General features: G+C 40.2%; 1 protein-coding gene across 3 annotated transcripts in view; it reads left to right on the top strand.

The window, feature by feature from the left end:
• TMPO (thymopoietin) overlaps positions 1-6,648 on the top strand; it is a 45,476-nt gene extending 38,828 nt beyond the window's left edge. Inside the window, exon 9 of one of the 3 annotated variants that reach the window (XM_074941852.1) lies at positions 4,581-6,648. In XM_074941852.1, coding sequence (XP_074797953.1) covers positions 4,581-4,875 — 295 coding nt within the window. In that variant the 3' untranslated portion in view covers positions 4,876-6,648. The remainder of the gene's footprint in view (positions 1-4,580) is intronic. The other 2 variants (XM_074941853.1, XM_074941854.1) reach the window with 2 other exon arrangements.
• The last annotated feature ends 7,257 nt before the right edge of the window (positions 6,649-13,905 follow it).

Raw genomic sequence — 13,905 nt, 5'->3', positions numbered from 1 at the left:
TTTTCTGGGTGTAATTAGGTTGTATTGCTAGGAAATCTCTAAGAATTAATCTGTGCTTTGTGGCTCAACCTCACAGCACACGATAGAGCTAGGTGGCACGCCTTTCTGCATATAACTGTGTTTAAAATTAACTCATCCCATTAGAACTAAAACTGAATTTACTTGGGCTAACAAGAGTTTGCTCTAGTGTCACAAACGTTATTGAAATGTGATGTGATTTTAGGCTTCAGATACTAAAAGTAAATAAGTCTTTTATAAATGGAATTAGTTCAGATAAGGAATCTTCTTTTTAAAATTACACAGATTCATAGATATTTAGGTCAGAAGGGACCATTGTGATCATCTAGTCTGACCTCCTGCACAACGCAGACCACAGAATTTCACCCACCACTCCTGCAAAAAACCTCACACCCATATCTATGCTACTGAAGTCCTCAAATCGTAGTTTAAAGACTTCAAGGAGCAGAGAATCCTCCAGCAAGTGACCCGTGCCCCATGCTACAGAGGAAGGCAAAAAACCTCCAGGGCCTCTTCCAGTCTGCCCTGGAGGAAAATTCCTTTCCGACCCCAAATATGGTGATCAGCTAAACCCTGAGCATATGGGCAAGATTCATCAGCCAGATACTACAGAAAATTCTTTCCTGGGTAACTCCGGATCCCACCCTATCTAATATCCCATCACAGGCCATTGGGCCTATTTACCATGAATATTTAATTACCAAAACCATGTTATCCCATCATACCATCTCCTCCATAAACTTATCGAGTTTAATCTTAAAGCCAGATAGATCTTTTGCCCCCACTGCTCCCCTTGGAAGGCTGTTCCAAAACTTCACTCCTCGTATGGTTAGAAACCTTCGTCTAATTTCTAGTCTAAATTTCCTGGTGGCCAGTTTATAAGCATTTGTTCTTGTGTCCACATTGGTACTGAGCTTAAATAATTCCTCTCCCTCTCCGGTATTTATCCCTCTGATATATTTATAGAGAGCAATCATATCTCCCCTCATCCTTCTTTTAGTTAGGTTAAACAAGCCAAGCTCCTTGAGTCTCCTTTCATAAGACAAGTTTTCCATTCCTCAGATCATCCTAGTAGCCCTTCTCTGTACCTGTTCCAGTTTGAATTCATCCTTCTTAAACATGGGAGACCAGAACTGCACACAGTATTCCAGGTGAGGTCTCACCAGTGCCTTGTATAACGGGATATGGAGGTTTTAGTACCTACTGGAAATACCTCTGCTGATACATCCCAAGACCGCATTAGCTTTTTTCACAGCCATATCACGTTGGCAGCTCATAGTCATCCTATGATCAACCAATACTCCAAGGTCCTTTTCCTCCTCCGTTACTTCAAATTGATGCGTCCCTAGCTTATAACTAAAATTCTTATTAATCCCTAAATGCATGACCTTACACTTCTCACTATTAAATTTCATCCTATTACTATTACTCCAGTTTACAAGGTCATCCGGATATCCCTGTCCTTCTCTAAATTGGCAATACCTCCCAGCTTTGTATCATCCGCAAACTTTATTAGCACACTCCCACTTTCTGTGCCAAGGTCAGTAATAAAAAGATTAAATAAGATTGGTCCCAAAACCGATCCTTGAGGAACTCCACTGGTAACCTCCCTCCAGCCTGACAGTTCACCTTTCAGTAGGACCCGTTGTAGTTTCCCCTTTAACCAATTCCTTATCCACCTTTCAATTTTCCTATTGATCCCCATCTTATCCAATTTAACTAATTCCCCATGTGGCACGGTATCAAATGCCTTACTAAAATCTAGGTAAATTAGATCCACTGCGTTTCCTTTGTCTAAAAAATCTGTTACTGTCTCAAAGAAGATCAGGTTCATTTGGCATGATCTACCTTCTGTAAAACCATGTTGTATTTTGTCCCATTTACCATTGACTTCAATGTCCTTAACTACCTTCTCCTTCAAAATTTTTTTTCCAAGACCTTGCATACTACAGATGTCAAACTAACATCTAGATTAAACCAGTTTAATTTCTTCTGAAATGAAGTCCAGTATTCCACCATGGGATTTTAAATAATAAAAATGGTAAAACTTTAAAAACTTATTTGAGGCTAAAAATATCCTGTTAGCTTGTGTTCCAGGCAGAAGGATATGCACGAGTCCAGGACACATTTTTTAAAAGTACTGCTTCAGCAGAGCACTGAATTCTGTAGCCATAATCAGCTTAATGGTCCATATAGAGACCAGACACTGGACTGACATTGGTCAGTACCAGCTGCTTCAAAGGAAAGTGTCCAAAAAAAATTATATAAAATTATGGAATAACTTGTCCATAACTTTCCTTTGTTTTCTAATCTCCTTCAATTAGTGATTGCCTTATGCACTGAAGCATGAGGGTATAGGCATGCTGTCTAATGTAACTAGATGTTCTTATCTGTATAGAACTTCCAGTCCTAAATCATACTCTAACACTCTTTTTTTAAGCTTTTGGCCACAATATCTTGAGACAGAGTTCCCTGAGTCAATAGGTGTTGTGTTAAAAGGGATTTCACTTTAAAAGTATGTTGCCTTTTGAATTCCATTAAATCTCCTTTTCTCCTTGTATAATGTAGGAAGGTAAAAAGAAACGACTGACTTGAATTCTTCTCCATAACATTCATTATTTTTCATTCTCTATCATATGCCTCTGATTTATCTTCTAAACTAAGTAACCCCAGTCTCTTTCGAGATTCAACATACCGAAGGCTTTGTATGCTTCCTGATTCCCATAATTTATTTGTGAAACCTCCTGAAACTTCTGCTAAATCTTTGAGATACATTAAGTACAGTATTCAGTGTATCACTGACTTTTTTTAATATACTCTCTCATTTTCGTGCATCCAAACACTTCGTTTTTGATTGCTGCTACAAAGTGAGAATTCTTGTTCTCAGCTTGTCCAACAGTAACACCTAAAGGCTAGAGTCCTATTGTGGTAGTAATCTTACAAACACATAACAAAGGTGGTCTGTGCCTAGGAGCTCTTTGTAAATAGACAACAGTGGCAGCTGCACAGACTGAAAGTGTAAGATGAGATCAGAGTAACAGGCTTTCATTGAGCTACCTATATTGATGCCTATGTCTTTTCTTTAAAGAATGGTTGTACAGGAAAAGCTTTGTTATCCAGCATGTTGGGGGAAATGGGAGGTCCCGGTTAGTCAAAAATTCCAGTTAACTAAGAATTATACTTACCAATGGAGGGAGGGAGTTTAGGTGTGGGAGGGGGCTCAAGGATGGGGGAAAGGGGCATGGGCTCTGAGAGGGAATTTGGGTGCAGGAGGGAGCTTGGGGCGCTGGATCTGGCAGCTCTCACCTTGGGCGGCTCCCTGCAAGTGGCGATGTGTCCCTGCTGCTCCTAGGTGGAGGCACGGCCAGGTGTGTCTGTGCACTGCCTCTGCCCACAGATGCTGCCCCCGCAGTTCCCATTGGCCACGGTTCCTGGCCAGTGGGAACAGCGGAGCCAGCAAATGGAGCGAGATGGGGCAGCGCACGGAGCCCTCATGGCCGTTCCTCCACCTAGGAGCAGCAGGGACATGTTGCTGCTTGCAAGGAGCCAGGTAGGGAGCCTGCTGGCCTCGCACCAACTAGACTTTTAATTGAGATATCAGAAATGCCAGTTTCTAGAGCTGTACAGTTGAAGTGTTGGACAACACAGCTTTTACTGTAGTTCATTGAAATGTAGTGTTGAGTATTCACTGCTGGTGTGCAGGAAGCATTGACGTTGTTACTGGAATTTAAAATGTCCCAACAGAGACCATTTGACATATGGGGCAGTTATTTTTAAACATTGCATGCCTCAGAAGCACATACATTCTAATAGTTAGGAAATTATATCTGTGAATGTCTGCCCCATGTCCCTAAAATCAGGGACTTCCTCTTTATCAGTATGGACCCCTGTCTGCTTGCTGTGGTACCATTGTAGGGCAAGGAGAGTAGTCCCTCCAAAAGCAGCTTTTCTTCTTCTTTGCACTGCTGGTTTGACTAACTCCACCTCTTTACTTCTTCTTCCTTCCCTGAGGAAGGACAACAGTGAGAGCTAAGACCTTAAGGCACAAAGAACTTTGGTAAAGTAGAGAGGACACTAATCACTAACAAAACTTTTTTTTCCCAACACCTGGAGCCTCATCCAGTCCACCTTGGCAAGCATTCTGTGTAATTGAAATTTAATATATTTGAAAATGTAGAAAACATCCAAAAATATTTAAATATTCTATTATTGTTTAACCATGCCATTAAAACACGGATTAATCGCAATTAATTTTTTTTTCATTGTTTGACAGCCCTGCTTGATACCTAAGTCTGGCTATTTGTGTATCCCATCAGTCTTTCTGCATATAGGGTTGAAAGACACTCTTCACCAGTGATGGGAAAGAGAAAGTAAAATGTGAACTGTATGCCTGAAAGCTTACCCAGGGGCAGTAGTGAAATCTGTCCTTAACCTCTTAAAACAGAGTATCTGGTGTGCATTTTGATCCTTAACAGATCCTTAATCCCTTTAAACTAAAACTTTTTTATGTACTTTAGATTGCTCGCTTAAATATGTGACAAATTATTCTTTTTAATTAACAGTGCTAGCTGCCGCAGACCAATCAAAGGAGCTGCTGGCCGACCTATAGAGCTCAGTGACTTCAGAATGGAGGAAAGCTTTTCATCTAAATATATTCCAAAATATGTTCCCTCAGCAGATGACAAACCAGAGAAACCAACAACAAAAAAACGCTCCATTCCCATGTGGATAAAGATTCTGCTGTTTGTTGTTGTGTCAGTGTTCTTGTTTGTGGTTTATCAATCTATGGAAACCAACCAAGGAAATCCTTTTTCTAAGTATCTTGGTGTCTCTGAGGCAGATACCCCAGCTGATTGATTATCTCCTATGGCACACCCAACTTGGTCTCCGTTTTTTTTAATTGTAGAAAAAAACTCTTCTTCCCTACTGTCGTCGCAAGGACTGCTTACAAATGTGATTGCAACTTGACAAATTTGAATAATGAAGCATAAATAAACAAGACAGTATAAATGGACATCAGTAACTTTTTCTGGACTAGTAGGAGATAACTTTGTGCCATATGAGTAACATTTTTTAGATCTCTGGGACTTTTTGTAGTTATTTTTTTAATGTGGACATCTTTAAATTCATTTTTGAGAAACTGTATATTTGTTTTTGCAAACTTGGAAGCTGAGAAGGGCAAAAATGTAGTAAAATGTGAAGCTGTGTTTAAATGCTTTGACTACGTACAGAAAAGAGGTTGTACTTTTTTTCTCTACTACACAATGTAGGGGTGAGGAAGGAGGAGATATTATTAACCTGACAAAAGGAAATGCATTCTTGGATGCATTTTATTGTAATTGTTCAGCTGAATTTGATATATTGTAGCTTGTAGGGAAAGTCTGGCAATAAACTCTTCTGTAATACTGTAACTTTTTAGTAAATGTAACTGTAACCCTGCTGTAGACAGTTCTGTAAGGTCTTAGTAATGTTAGTAACTCCACCTAAGAATAACATCAGGTTTTTTTAATTGTAGCCCTTAATTTTAGTGCTTAATACTGTTGTAGGAACCTAATAATTACAGATCTAATTGGCAACAGATCTGTCTTTATAGAGGAACTTATTTATTAGTAATATGTGTGAAAATAAAATTTGCATCAAATATAATTTGCTACCAAAATATTCTTTGAATCCGTTTTTTGTTGTTTATTGAAGGACTCAAAGTCTAAAGCACTGTGCTACATCTTAAATTTTTCACCAGCATGATTCAGACTGCAGATAAAATTACTGCAGGGCTATGTTCTTCAAACATAATTTGTCAAGTCTTTCCCACGCAGCTTAAGATGATACTCCTTGCAGATGTTCGTGTAAAAATGCGTTGCTTCTATACTCCTCTTGGATACTCCCTATATCATGAAGTTTCATGTTTGATGTGAAGAGGGCATTGTTATGCTTTGACGTTTAATTTAGGTTACAATTACTCATCTTGGATTCAGTTAATTATTTTCTTTTTTCAGTGGAAATAGGTCTAAACATTCTAAATTCCATAACCTAGCTACAGGCAACTGATTTTTTACACAACCAGTGAAGTCTGAAATACAAATAGAATATAAAGTGAATGTATAAAATTGGTGCACTTAAGTCTGCAACATATTGCATATTCTATACAAAATTACCATTGTAACATTATAAAAGTGGTACTTTCTCTTTTTTTAAAAAACTTAGATATAAATTAATATAGTCATATCTTTTTTACTTTAACTAGATACAGTGTAATATTTAGTTGCTCTTATGGAAACTCTTACTTGCTATGTACTTGAGGCAACTTTTACTTCTATTTGGTAGCAAAGCAATAGCCTTTTGTCTAAATGCTTTAATTCTTTTAATTTTTGATTTTAATCAAATAATAAAACTTGTGTTCACCCTCTAAAAAACTGTAACAGAAAACATTAATTTTTTTGGTGTCAAAATGTGGAAAAAATAAAGATGCAATGTGTACTTTAGTGCTTATTTTCATAAGAACTGAAATCAGTTACTTTTAATGTGCTCTCTTGTCGTATTGCTAGAACATATTCTATATGAAGGGCTTTGCTTTTGCTTCTGATCTAAAATGTGTAGAAATATATAACATTCTAAAGCTCTCTGCCACTGAAGTAAAAAATTTTAAACGTTCCCAGAATAAAATCTCTGTCAATGATTATTACACAGTGAATCGAGTTCCCTCTTTGTTTTGGGAAAATGTCTTATTTACAGTAAGTCTAAATTGAGCCTGTTTTTTCTCTACTTATATGTACCAAGATGGGCTCCATTTTGCTTTTACTGAACCGAGAGGTTTAACTTGCTTCACTTGCTGTGGGACAGAAAACCTATTACAGATTGGTATAGCTTTACCCCCCAAAAAAGTACTGTGTATTGATCTGTCTCCAAACTGTTAATTTGTTAAAACTGAATTGTACTTTCAGTGAATGTCATTTGTTTCATTCAGCTGTGCTTGCTTCAGAGATTTATATACACCTTCCAAAGCTACAGCGGAAACAGCATAACTGTACATTATATTGGATTAGTGGCACTCATGGCATTATGAATTAATCCTTTCGAGTATTTGGTATTTAAGAATTGTTTGCCTTCTATAAGGGAACTCACTTTCACCTACAGAGAGGAGTCGTCCCTTGATCTGATAACTTTAGCATGTAACCTTTCTAAAGGTGCTGACCATGTGCACTTTAAAATGATTGCAGTGGAAGTTAGGGTCACTGAGCACTTAGGGAAAAACTAGCCAGTAAAGATCAGCGATCAGAGGTGTAACACCTATACTGGTCAACTTCATCTTATTTCTCCAACGTTCGGTAGTGGACTATTGGCTAGATCCATAAAGGGACTAAAGTGCTGCAATGTTGAGTTGCAGTGCCTAACTTGTAGGAGCCGTGCTCCCTAGTGGAATACACAGACCTGAGTTTGGTGCCTAGATGCCTTGCACAATGCAGGGAGAGATTTAGGCACCTAAGAATGAGTTTCATAAAAGCCAGACTACTGATTGGGAAGTCACCTAAGGTAGCCAGTAGGAAATGGCATGGACCCCATCCCTGAGGAAGTTAAGCACTTATTACATCTTGGAATGCATTAGTCATAGAGTTAAGGCCAGAAGGAACCACCAACACTGCCCAGTATCTATGCACTAAACCAACAATTTTTTTAAATTCTTTTAAGAAACAAGGCAGAGGTGGGAGTGGTGGTGGTGCCCCCTTAAATGTCTAGCCAGTGCTTAAAGTGATGTGGAAGACCCAGGTTCCAATCCCTGTGCTCTAATTATTTTATCCATGGCGGAACAGGAAAGAGTGAAGCCTGCTCCATGATACCTTTATAGCCCAGTGATTAGGGTACTTTCCTGAGGGGAAAGGGAGGAGACCTAAGTTCAAATCCTTTATCCACATCAGGCAGTGGGACAACTGAATCTGGTGTCCCACCTGCATATGTGTACTAACCACTGAGCTATAAGGGAGGCACAACCTCTGGCTGTTTTGTGTGGGAATGGGCATGCTTGCCTACTACCTAGGCAGGGGAAACACTGAATTTGAAGATTCTGCTGGTCTGTATATGCGAGAGAGGCACCTAAACTGAAGTGGCCATGTGCATGCTTACTGGCAGAAACTTAAGCGCCATAGAACTCTAGCTGCCTACAGAGTTAGTAGCTGAGAGGGTGTTTTGAGGATCTTGGTGGCACCTAAAGTGGCAGGTGCCTAAGTTCTTTTGTAGATCCAGCCCTCAAACTTCTTAAATTACAAGCTTTTAGGGAAAGTCTTCACGCCAGTAAAATTTTCAGAAGCAGCTAAGTGATTTAGGCTCCTCAGACCTATTGACTTCCAAGAGGTATTAGGTGCCATTTTCAAAAGTGGCTTAGGGTAAAATTTTCCAAAGTAGCTAATTGACTAGGCTCCTAAATCTATTGCAAAAATATATATGAAAGGAATTGAATAGGGCATTTTTCTGGGGAGTCCACCACTTTAAGGTGTGGCATTCATTCATTCATGCATGACAGTGTTGGTCACTAATGTCTGGCCTAGATCCCACAGACTGAAAAGTTAGATTCAGACTTGTATTGAAACCTAACTACTGTGCGGACTGCTACATTTGATATAGGGTGGTTAATAACTTCAGGAGTGTGGCGATTTGCCTAGTGGTCAGGACTCTACTATTCTAAGAGGTCTCAGATGAAAGAGACCTCTTAGAATCCGGTCCTGAAGCCTTGAAGGTATTTGTCAATTGGGGGTGGGAGATTAGTTCCTTAGGCTACCTGTTAGTATGCTGCATTGTCATACAGGACACCCTAGTTCATTTCCTGCCTTGATCTGTTTGATCTAGTGGGTAATGTACCCTAAAATTTTTTATGGTATTAAAATGTCAATTTCTGACAATTAGCTTATACTAGACTGTCTCTTCTATAAAGAAACACTCAATAGAGCAGCAAAATTCATTGCATAATAGTACATAAGAATAGCCCTACTGGGTCAGACCAAAAGTCCATCTACCCCTGTATCCTGTCTTCTGCCAGTGCCAGGTGCCCTGAGGGAATGAACAGAATAGATGATCATCAAGTGATCCATCCCCTGTTGCTCATTCCCAGCTTCTGGCAAACAGAGGTACTCAAATGAAAGTCTAAAACTGGAATGAAAATGTCAAGTGTAGAATAAAGTGACTGCTTAAGATAAGTTGCCCACTGGAGGTTCTTTCATGTAGTCTTCAGCATGTATAATGAGGGAATCATAGGACTGGAAGGGATCTCAAGAGGTCATCTAGTCCAGTCCCCTGCAGTCATGGCAGGACTAAGTATTATCTAGACTGGGGTGGGCAAACTCTTTGGCCTGAGGATCACATCGAGGTTGCAAAACTGTACAGAGGGCCAGGTAGGGAAGGCTGTACCCCCCCCCCCAAACAGCCTGGCCCCCTCCCACCCCAACTGCCCCCCTACGAATCCCTGACCCATCCAACTCCCCCTGCCCCTTGTTCCCTGACCACCCCCTCCCAGGATCCCACCTCCTATACAGCCCTCCCTGTCCCCTAACTGCCCTGACCCCATCCACATCCACAGACCACCCCTCCCCCCCCCTCGGGACTCCCACACCCTATCTAACCCCCCTGTCCCCTGACTGCCCCTCCCCCCCAGAACATCCACCTATCCAACTGACCCCTGTCCCCTGACTGCCCCGCAGGACCTCCTGCCCCTTATTAACCCCCTCCCCCCATTCCCCATCCTCTTACCATGCCACTCAGAGCGGCAGGACTGGCTTATTGGAAAGCCTGAGAGGTGGGCAGGTGCAAGCTGTGCTGCCTCCATGTAACTATGGGGGAGGGGGGACAGCAGGGGAGGGGCCGGGGGCTAGCCTTCCCACCTGGGAGCTCAAGGGCCAGGCAGGATGGTCCCATGGGCTGGATGTGGCTTGCGGGCCATAGTTTGCCCAACTCTGATCTAGACCATCACTGACAGGTATTTATCTAACCTGCTCTTAAAAATCTCCAATGATGGAGATTCTACAACCTCCCTAGGCAATTTATTCCAGTGCTGAACCACCCTGACAGTTAGGAAGTTTTTCCTAATGTCCAACCTAAACCTCCCTTGCTGCAATTTAAGCCCATTAGCTCTTGTCCTATCCTCAGAGATTAAGAACAATTCTTCTCCCTCCTTGTAACTACCTTTTATGTACTTGAAGACTGTTATCATGTCCCCTCTCAGTCTTCCCTTTTCCACACTAAACAAACGCAATTTCTTTCAATCTTCCCTCAGAGGTCATTTCAGGGAGGAAATACCTTGTAAAATTGAGAGCAGATTTTTACAAACAAAAACAACCCCATGGATAAAAGCCATGTGATTTCTTAGAACACTGCACACTCGGTAGGCCAAAAACCTAGGTATAATCAGAGCAATTTTTAGGGCAGGTCAAAACTGGTGTTTGGCAATTTGTTTCTGGTTTTAATTCTCCATGGGATGTTGGATGACACCTACATTGCTGAAACTTCAATTCCATAATGTGAGTCCACTATTAGTTAATATTGGTTACCATCCTGATTTAATTACATGACTTAATCACAAACAAGCCCTGCTGTTCCTTAATAAACAAAGGGATTGATCAGTCCAGTAAATGTTACATATTTTTTCTTTCTGCTACAACTTTGTATTTTATCTGTAGGAAGAAAACTAGGTTGCTTTTTGCCTATGCACAGCAAGTCTTCACAGATGCATAAACAGTAAAAGGTATAACTTACGACTTGTCTAAGTCTAACTGACTTATGAAATGGCCATAAAAGTGGCACAAAAGAATACCCATATGCTTCATATAAACATTATTTTTCAAATTACTAAGGATGGTCAAAAAGAAAAGGAGGACTTGTGGCACCTTAGAGACTAACAAATTTGTTAGTCTCTAAGGTGCCACTAAGTCGTCCTTTTCTTTTTGCGAATACAGACTAACACGGCTGTTACTAGGGATGGTCAAACTCATTTGCCTAACTTTAAACTCTCTAACGTTGTGGGTCCAAGAGCTTGACTTAAGGTATAACCTGCTTGACTTTGTATGCAAGCTGGGCAAGACTCCTTTATTTTCACGGAATATGCAGTATAAAAGTATAAGGCGGAAAATGCAGTATAAAATTAGGGAGGAAGATGAAGCGAGAAGGGTGCAGAGTAGGAAAAACAAATACAGAGGAAACTCATGGGTTGGGAAAACTAGGAACAGGGGAGGGAATATCTAAAAAGTATTTATACAACAGCTGGGGAGTGGGCTACTTAGGACAGATAGATTCAAATGCATTGCACAGAGCGCCTTTAACAAGAACATCATGTTCCTATGGAAGAAAAGAAGAAGTTTTAAAAGGAGGAAGTTTGCAAACTCACATGTTTGGCAAAGCCCACAATGTAAGATCTACTAAGCTGCAAACTCCACAAGAATTCTTCTTTCCTACTGCCATCTGTGATAAAGAACAGTATTAAATTAAACCAATTATATATTGTAAATATTGATGTCCGCATTTTCCTAGTCATAGATCCACCAAATTGCATGGTGCAGTACATAATATTCAATGTAAATATATTAAAAGTAATTTGAATGTCCTTTGCAGTTGAAATATGACCTCTACTAATCAGAAGATAAGTTTATGGAAATCTACATGTACAAAACATTAAATGATATGGACCCTGCTCATTACATGTCTGAATGGATAAAAAGAAAATTTTGATTTAATGTAGCAGCTCTCACTGTGAATCTTACTGCTTTTGATATCACAAGTCAATATGTTTTCATGTCCTCATCACATAAATAACTACCTTTGCTCTGTGTGTGAGAAAGCAAAGAATAGTATGGATTTTTTTTAAAAGTTCAAATTATGACTTTCTAGAACACACCATATTTTATCAAATCAGACACTAAATCTGAATGATCATGGACAAAATTAACCTGTTTAACAGGTAAATTTCCCCTAATAAATTAAGTGGATCTGGTTTGGTTTGTTTGATCTGTAACTTTTCACAGGAGGACGATATAAGGATGCCGTGTTAAACATAATCTATCAGGTATTGCTCTTGCTTTATATCTCCATCATGAAAACTAATGTGTGAATATTTCAGAATTCATTAAATACTTACAATTAAGCATCTAATGCTGGGATCAGTGAAAACTAACCATGAAAGTTCCTTGGCAATATTTGCAATGTTGTGATTATTACCACTGCAGGATGCATTAAGAGAACATTTGTGGAACTAAATGGCTTAGGAAATTAGAGCCTTTCACTTATAGGTCACTGGTTTTGAATTTGGACCAGATAGCTAGTAACCAAACATCATCACCGTTCGATTATAAGACAACTATCTCTTTTGTATTTCCTCTGGTCACTAAGTCACAGAAAACAAAATAATCAGCCCTCCTTAAAAAAAATAAAAAAATAATTTTTAAAAAAGGGTTACAAGACCCTTCTATAGCCAGCATCTTGGTACTGGTGCTGCTCCTCCCTCTTGTACTGTTTCACTTTCTTTGTTTATACATGAAACTGCTGTATAGGAACTTATTGCTAGGGCACCTAGAACTACTCATAACTTCATGTTTATATGGGATAAAAATGCATTTGTGTTCATGAACTCCACAAGTGAGATGTAAATTGAGTTCAAAACCATCACACTCATAAGGGCCCATTCCTGGGAAGTGAAGAATACTCCAATTTACTTTACTAGCAAAGCAGAGGACTCAGCAACTCAGAAGACAGGCCCCTTCGGATGGTGTAGGTTTCTACTGTGGGATTATTTTTGCATCATTAGACACTGACTTTTTGAGTCCCATAAGTCAGGAGTTCACAAACTTTCAGTGTGTGGACAGTGTTGTAAAAATGCCATGGGGACCTTTTGCTCCCCATATGTATTTATTGTAAACACCACTTCATGTATGTGTCTGCATGGATCCCACTGTAAGTGCGCCTGTGCTCATGCTTGCAAATTCTGAGTAGTAGTGTCCATCATGTGCGAGGGCATAAAGTGCAGAGCAGCCACAACCTTCCCTCTAACTCCCCTTGGCAACGAGATGGAATCTGGACAGTGTCAGACAGGCTATTCGTCATCTTGGCTTCTACTTCTGGGTTTCTGCTGAATTCTTTGGAGGACTACCCTCATTCCAGGATCATATACAGTCTAATATATAGTCTAATATAAATACATATATAGTCTAATTTGGTAATTTTCCCCTGTACACCGCCTGTGCAGTAGGGTAAGACTCTCCACACCACTGCCAGGAGGGTAGATTCCCAACGGTCAGGGTCTAATCTCTTTCCATTCTGCGACTGACAGGCACAGCAGATGTCTTTTCTGCTGTGGCGAAGGACATACCTCTGATCTGCCACTTTGGATTTTTGAGTGTGGGATAGGACAGAGACGCAAGGCTCAAATTACATTTATTTGCACCAACTATGAAAGTCACATCCAATCCCAAGGAAATGGGAACTGTCAAATGTGTCAAGAAGGCTCTCCATGGCAAAAGCCCCAGCAAAGTAGGCACCATACTCTGGGTTTGAGTGGGGTGAAGAGATCATCAAAATAGGTGCCAAAATCCCCAGCACCAGGATCTTCAAGCACACAACCTTGTCACTGGCACCCTCAACATTGGCAACCTTGGCACCGACCCGAGTAAATGTGAAAGGCACTGAGAGGCAGGCCCACACTGAGTTTTAATGTAGTAGGGCACCTAAATCTTTTTAAATTTTATCCAGGTGCTGGGAATGAAACTTTTTTAATATGGAAACTTAATCTGTAGAAAACTTCATGGCTGCCACAGCTCTCCTTTATGACCCATCTTAGAATCACAGCCCTAATACTGATTACAGTTGGCAGTTACTAAACCATTCCAACACTCTGGGAGTAAGAACATCACCATTTCC

This window comes from Natator depressus, chromosome 1 (genome assembly GCF_965152275.1).
Source record: "Natator depressus isolate rNatDep1 chromosome 1, rNatDep2.hap1, whole genome shotgun sequence".
In the NCBI taxonomy this organism is placed as follows: domain Eukaryota; kingdom Metazoa; phylum Chordata; order Testudines; family Cheloniidae; genus Natator; species Natator depressus.
Note: the sequence above shows the minus strand (reverse complement) of the source record. Positions and strands in the feature narration are given on the sequence as shown.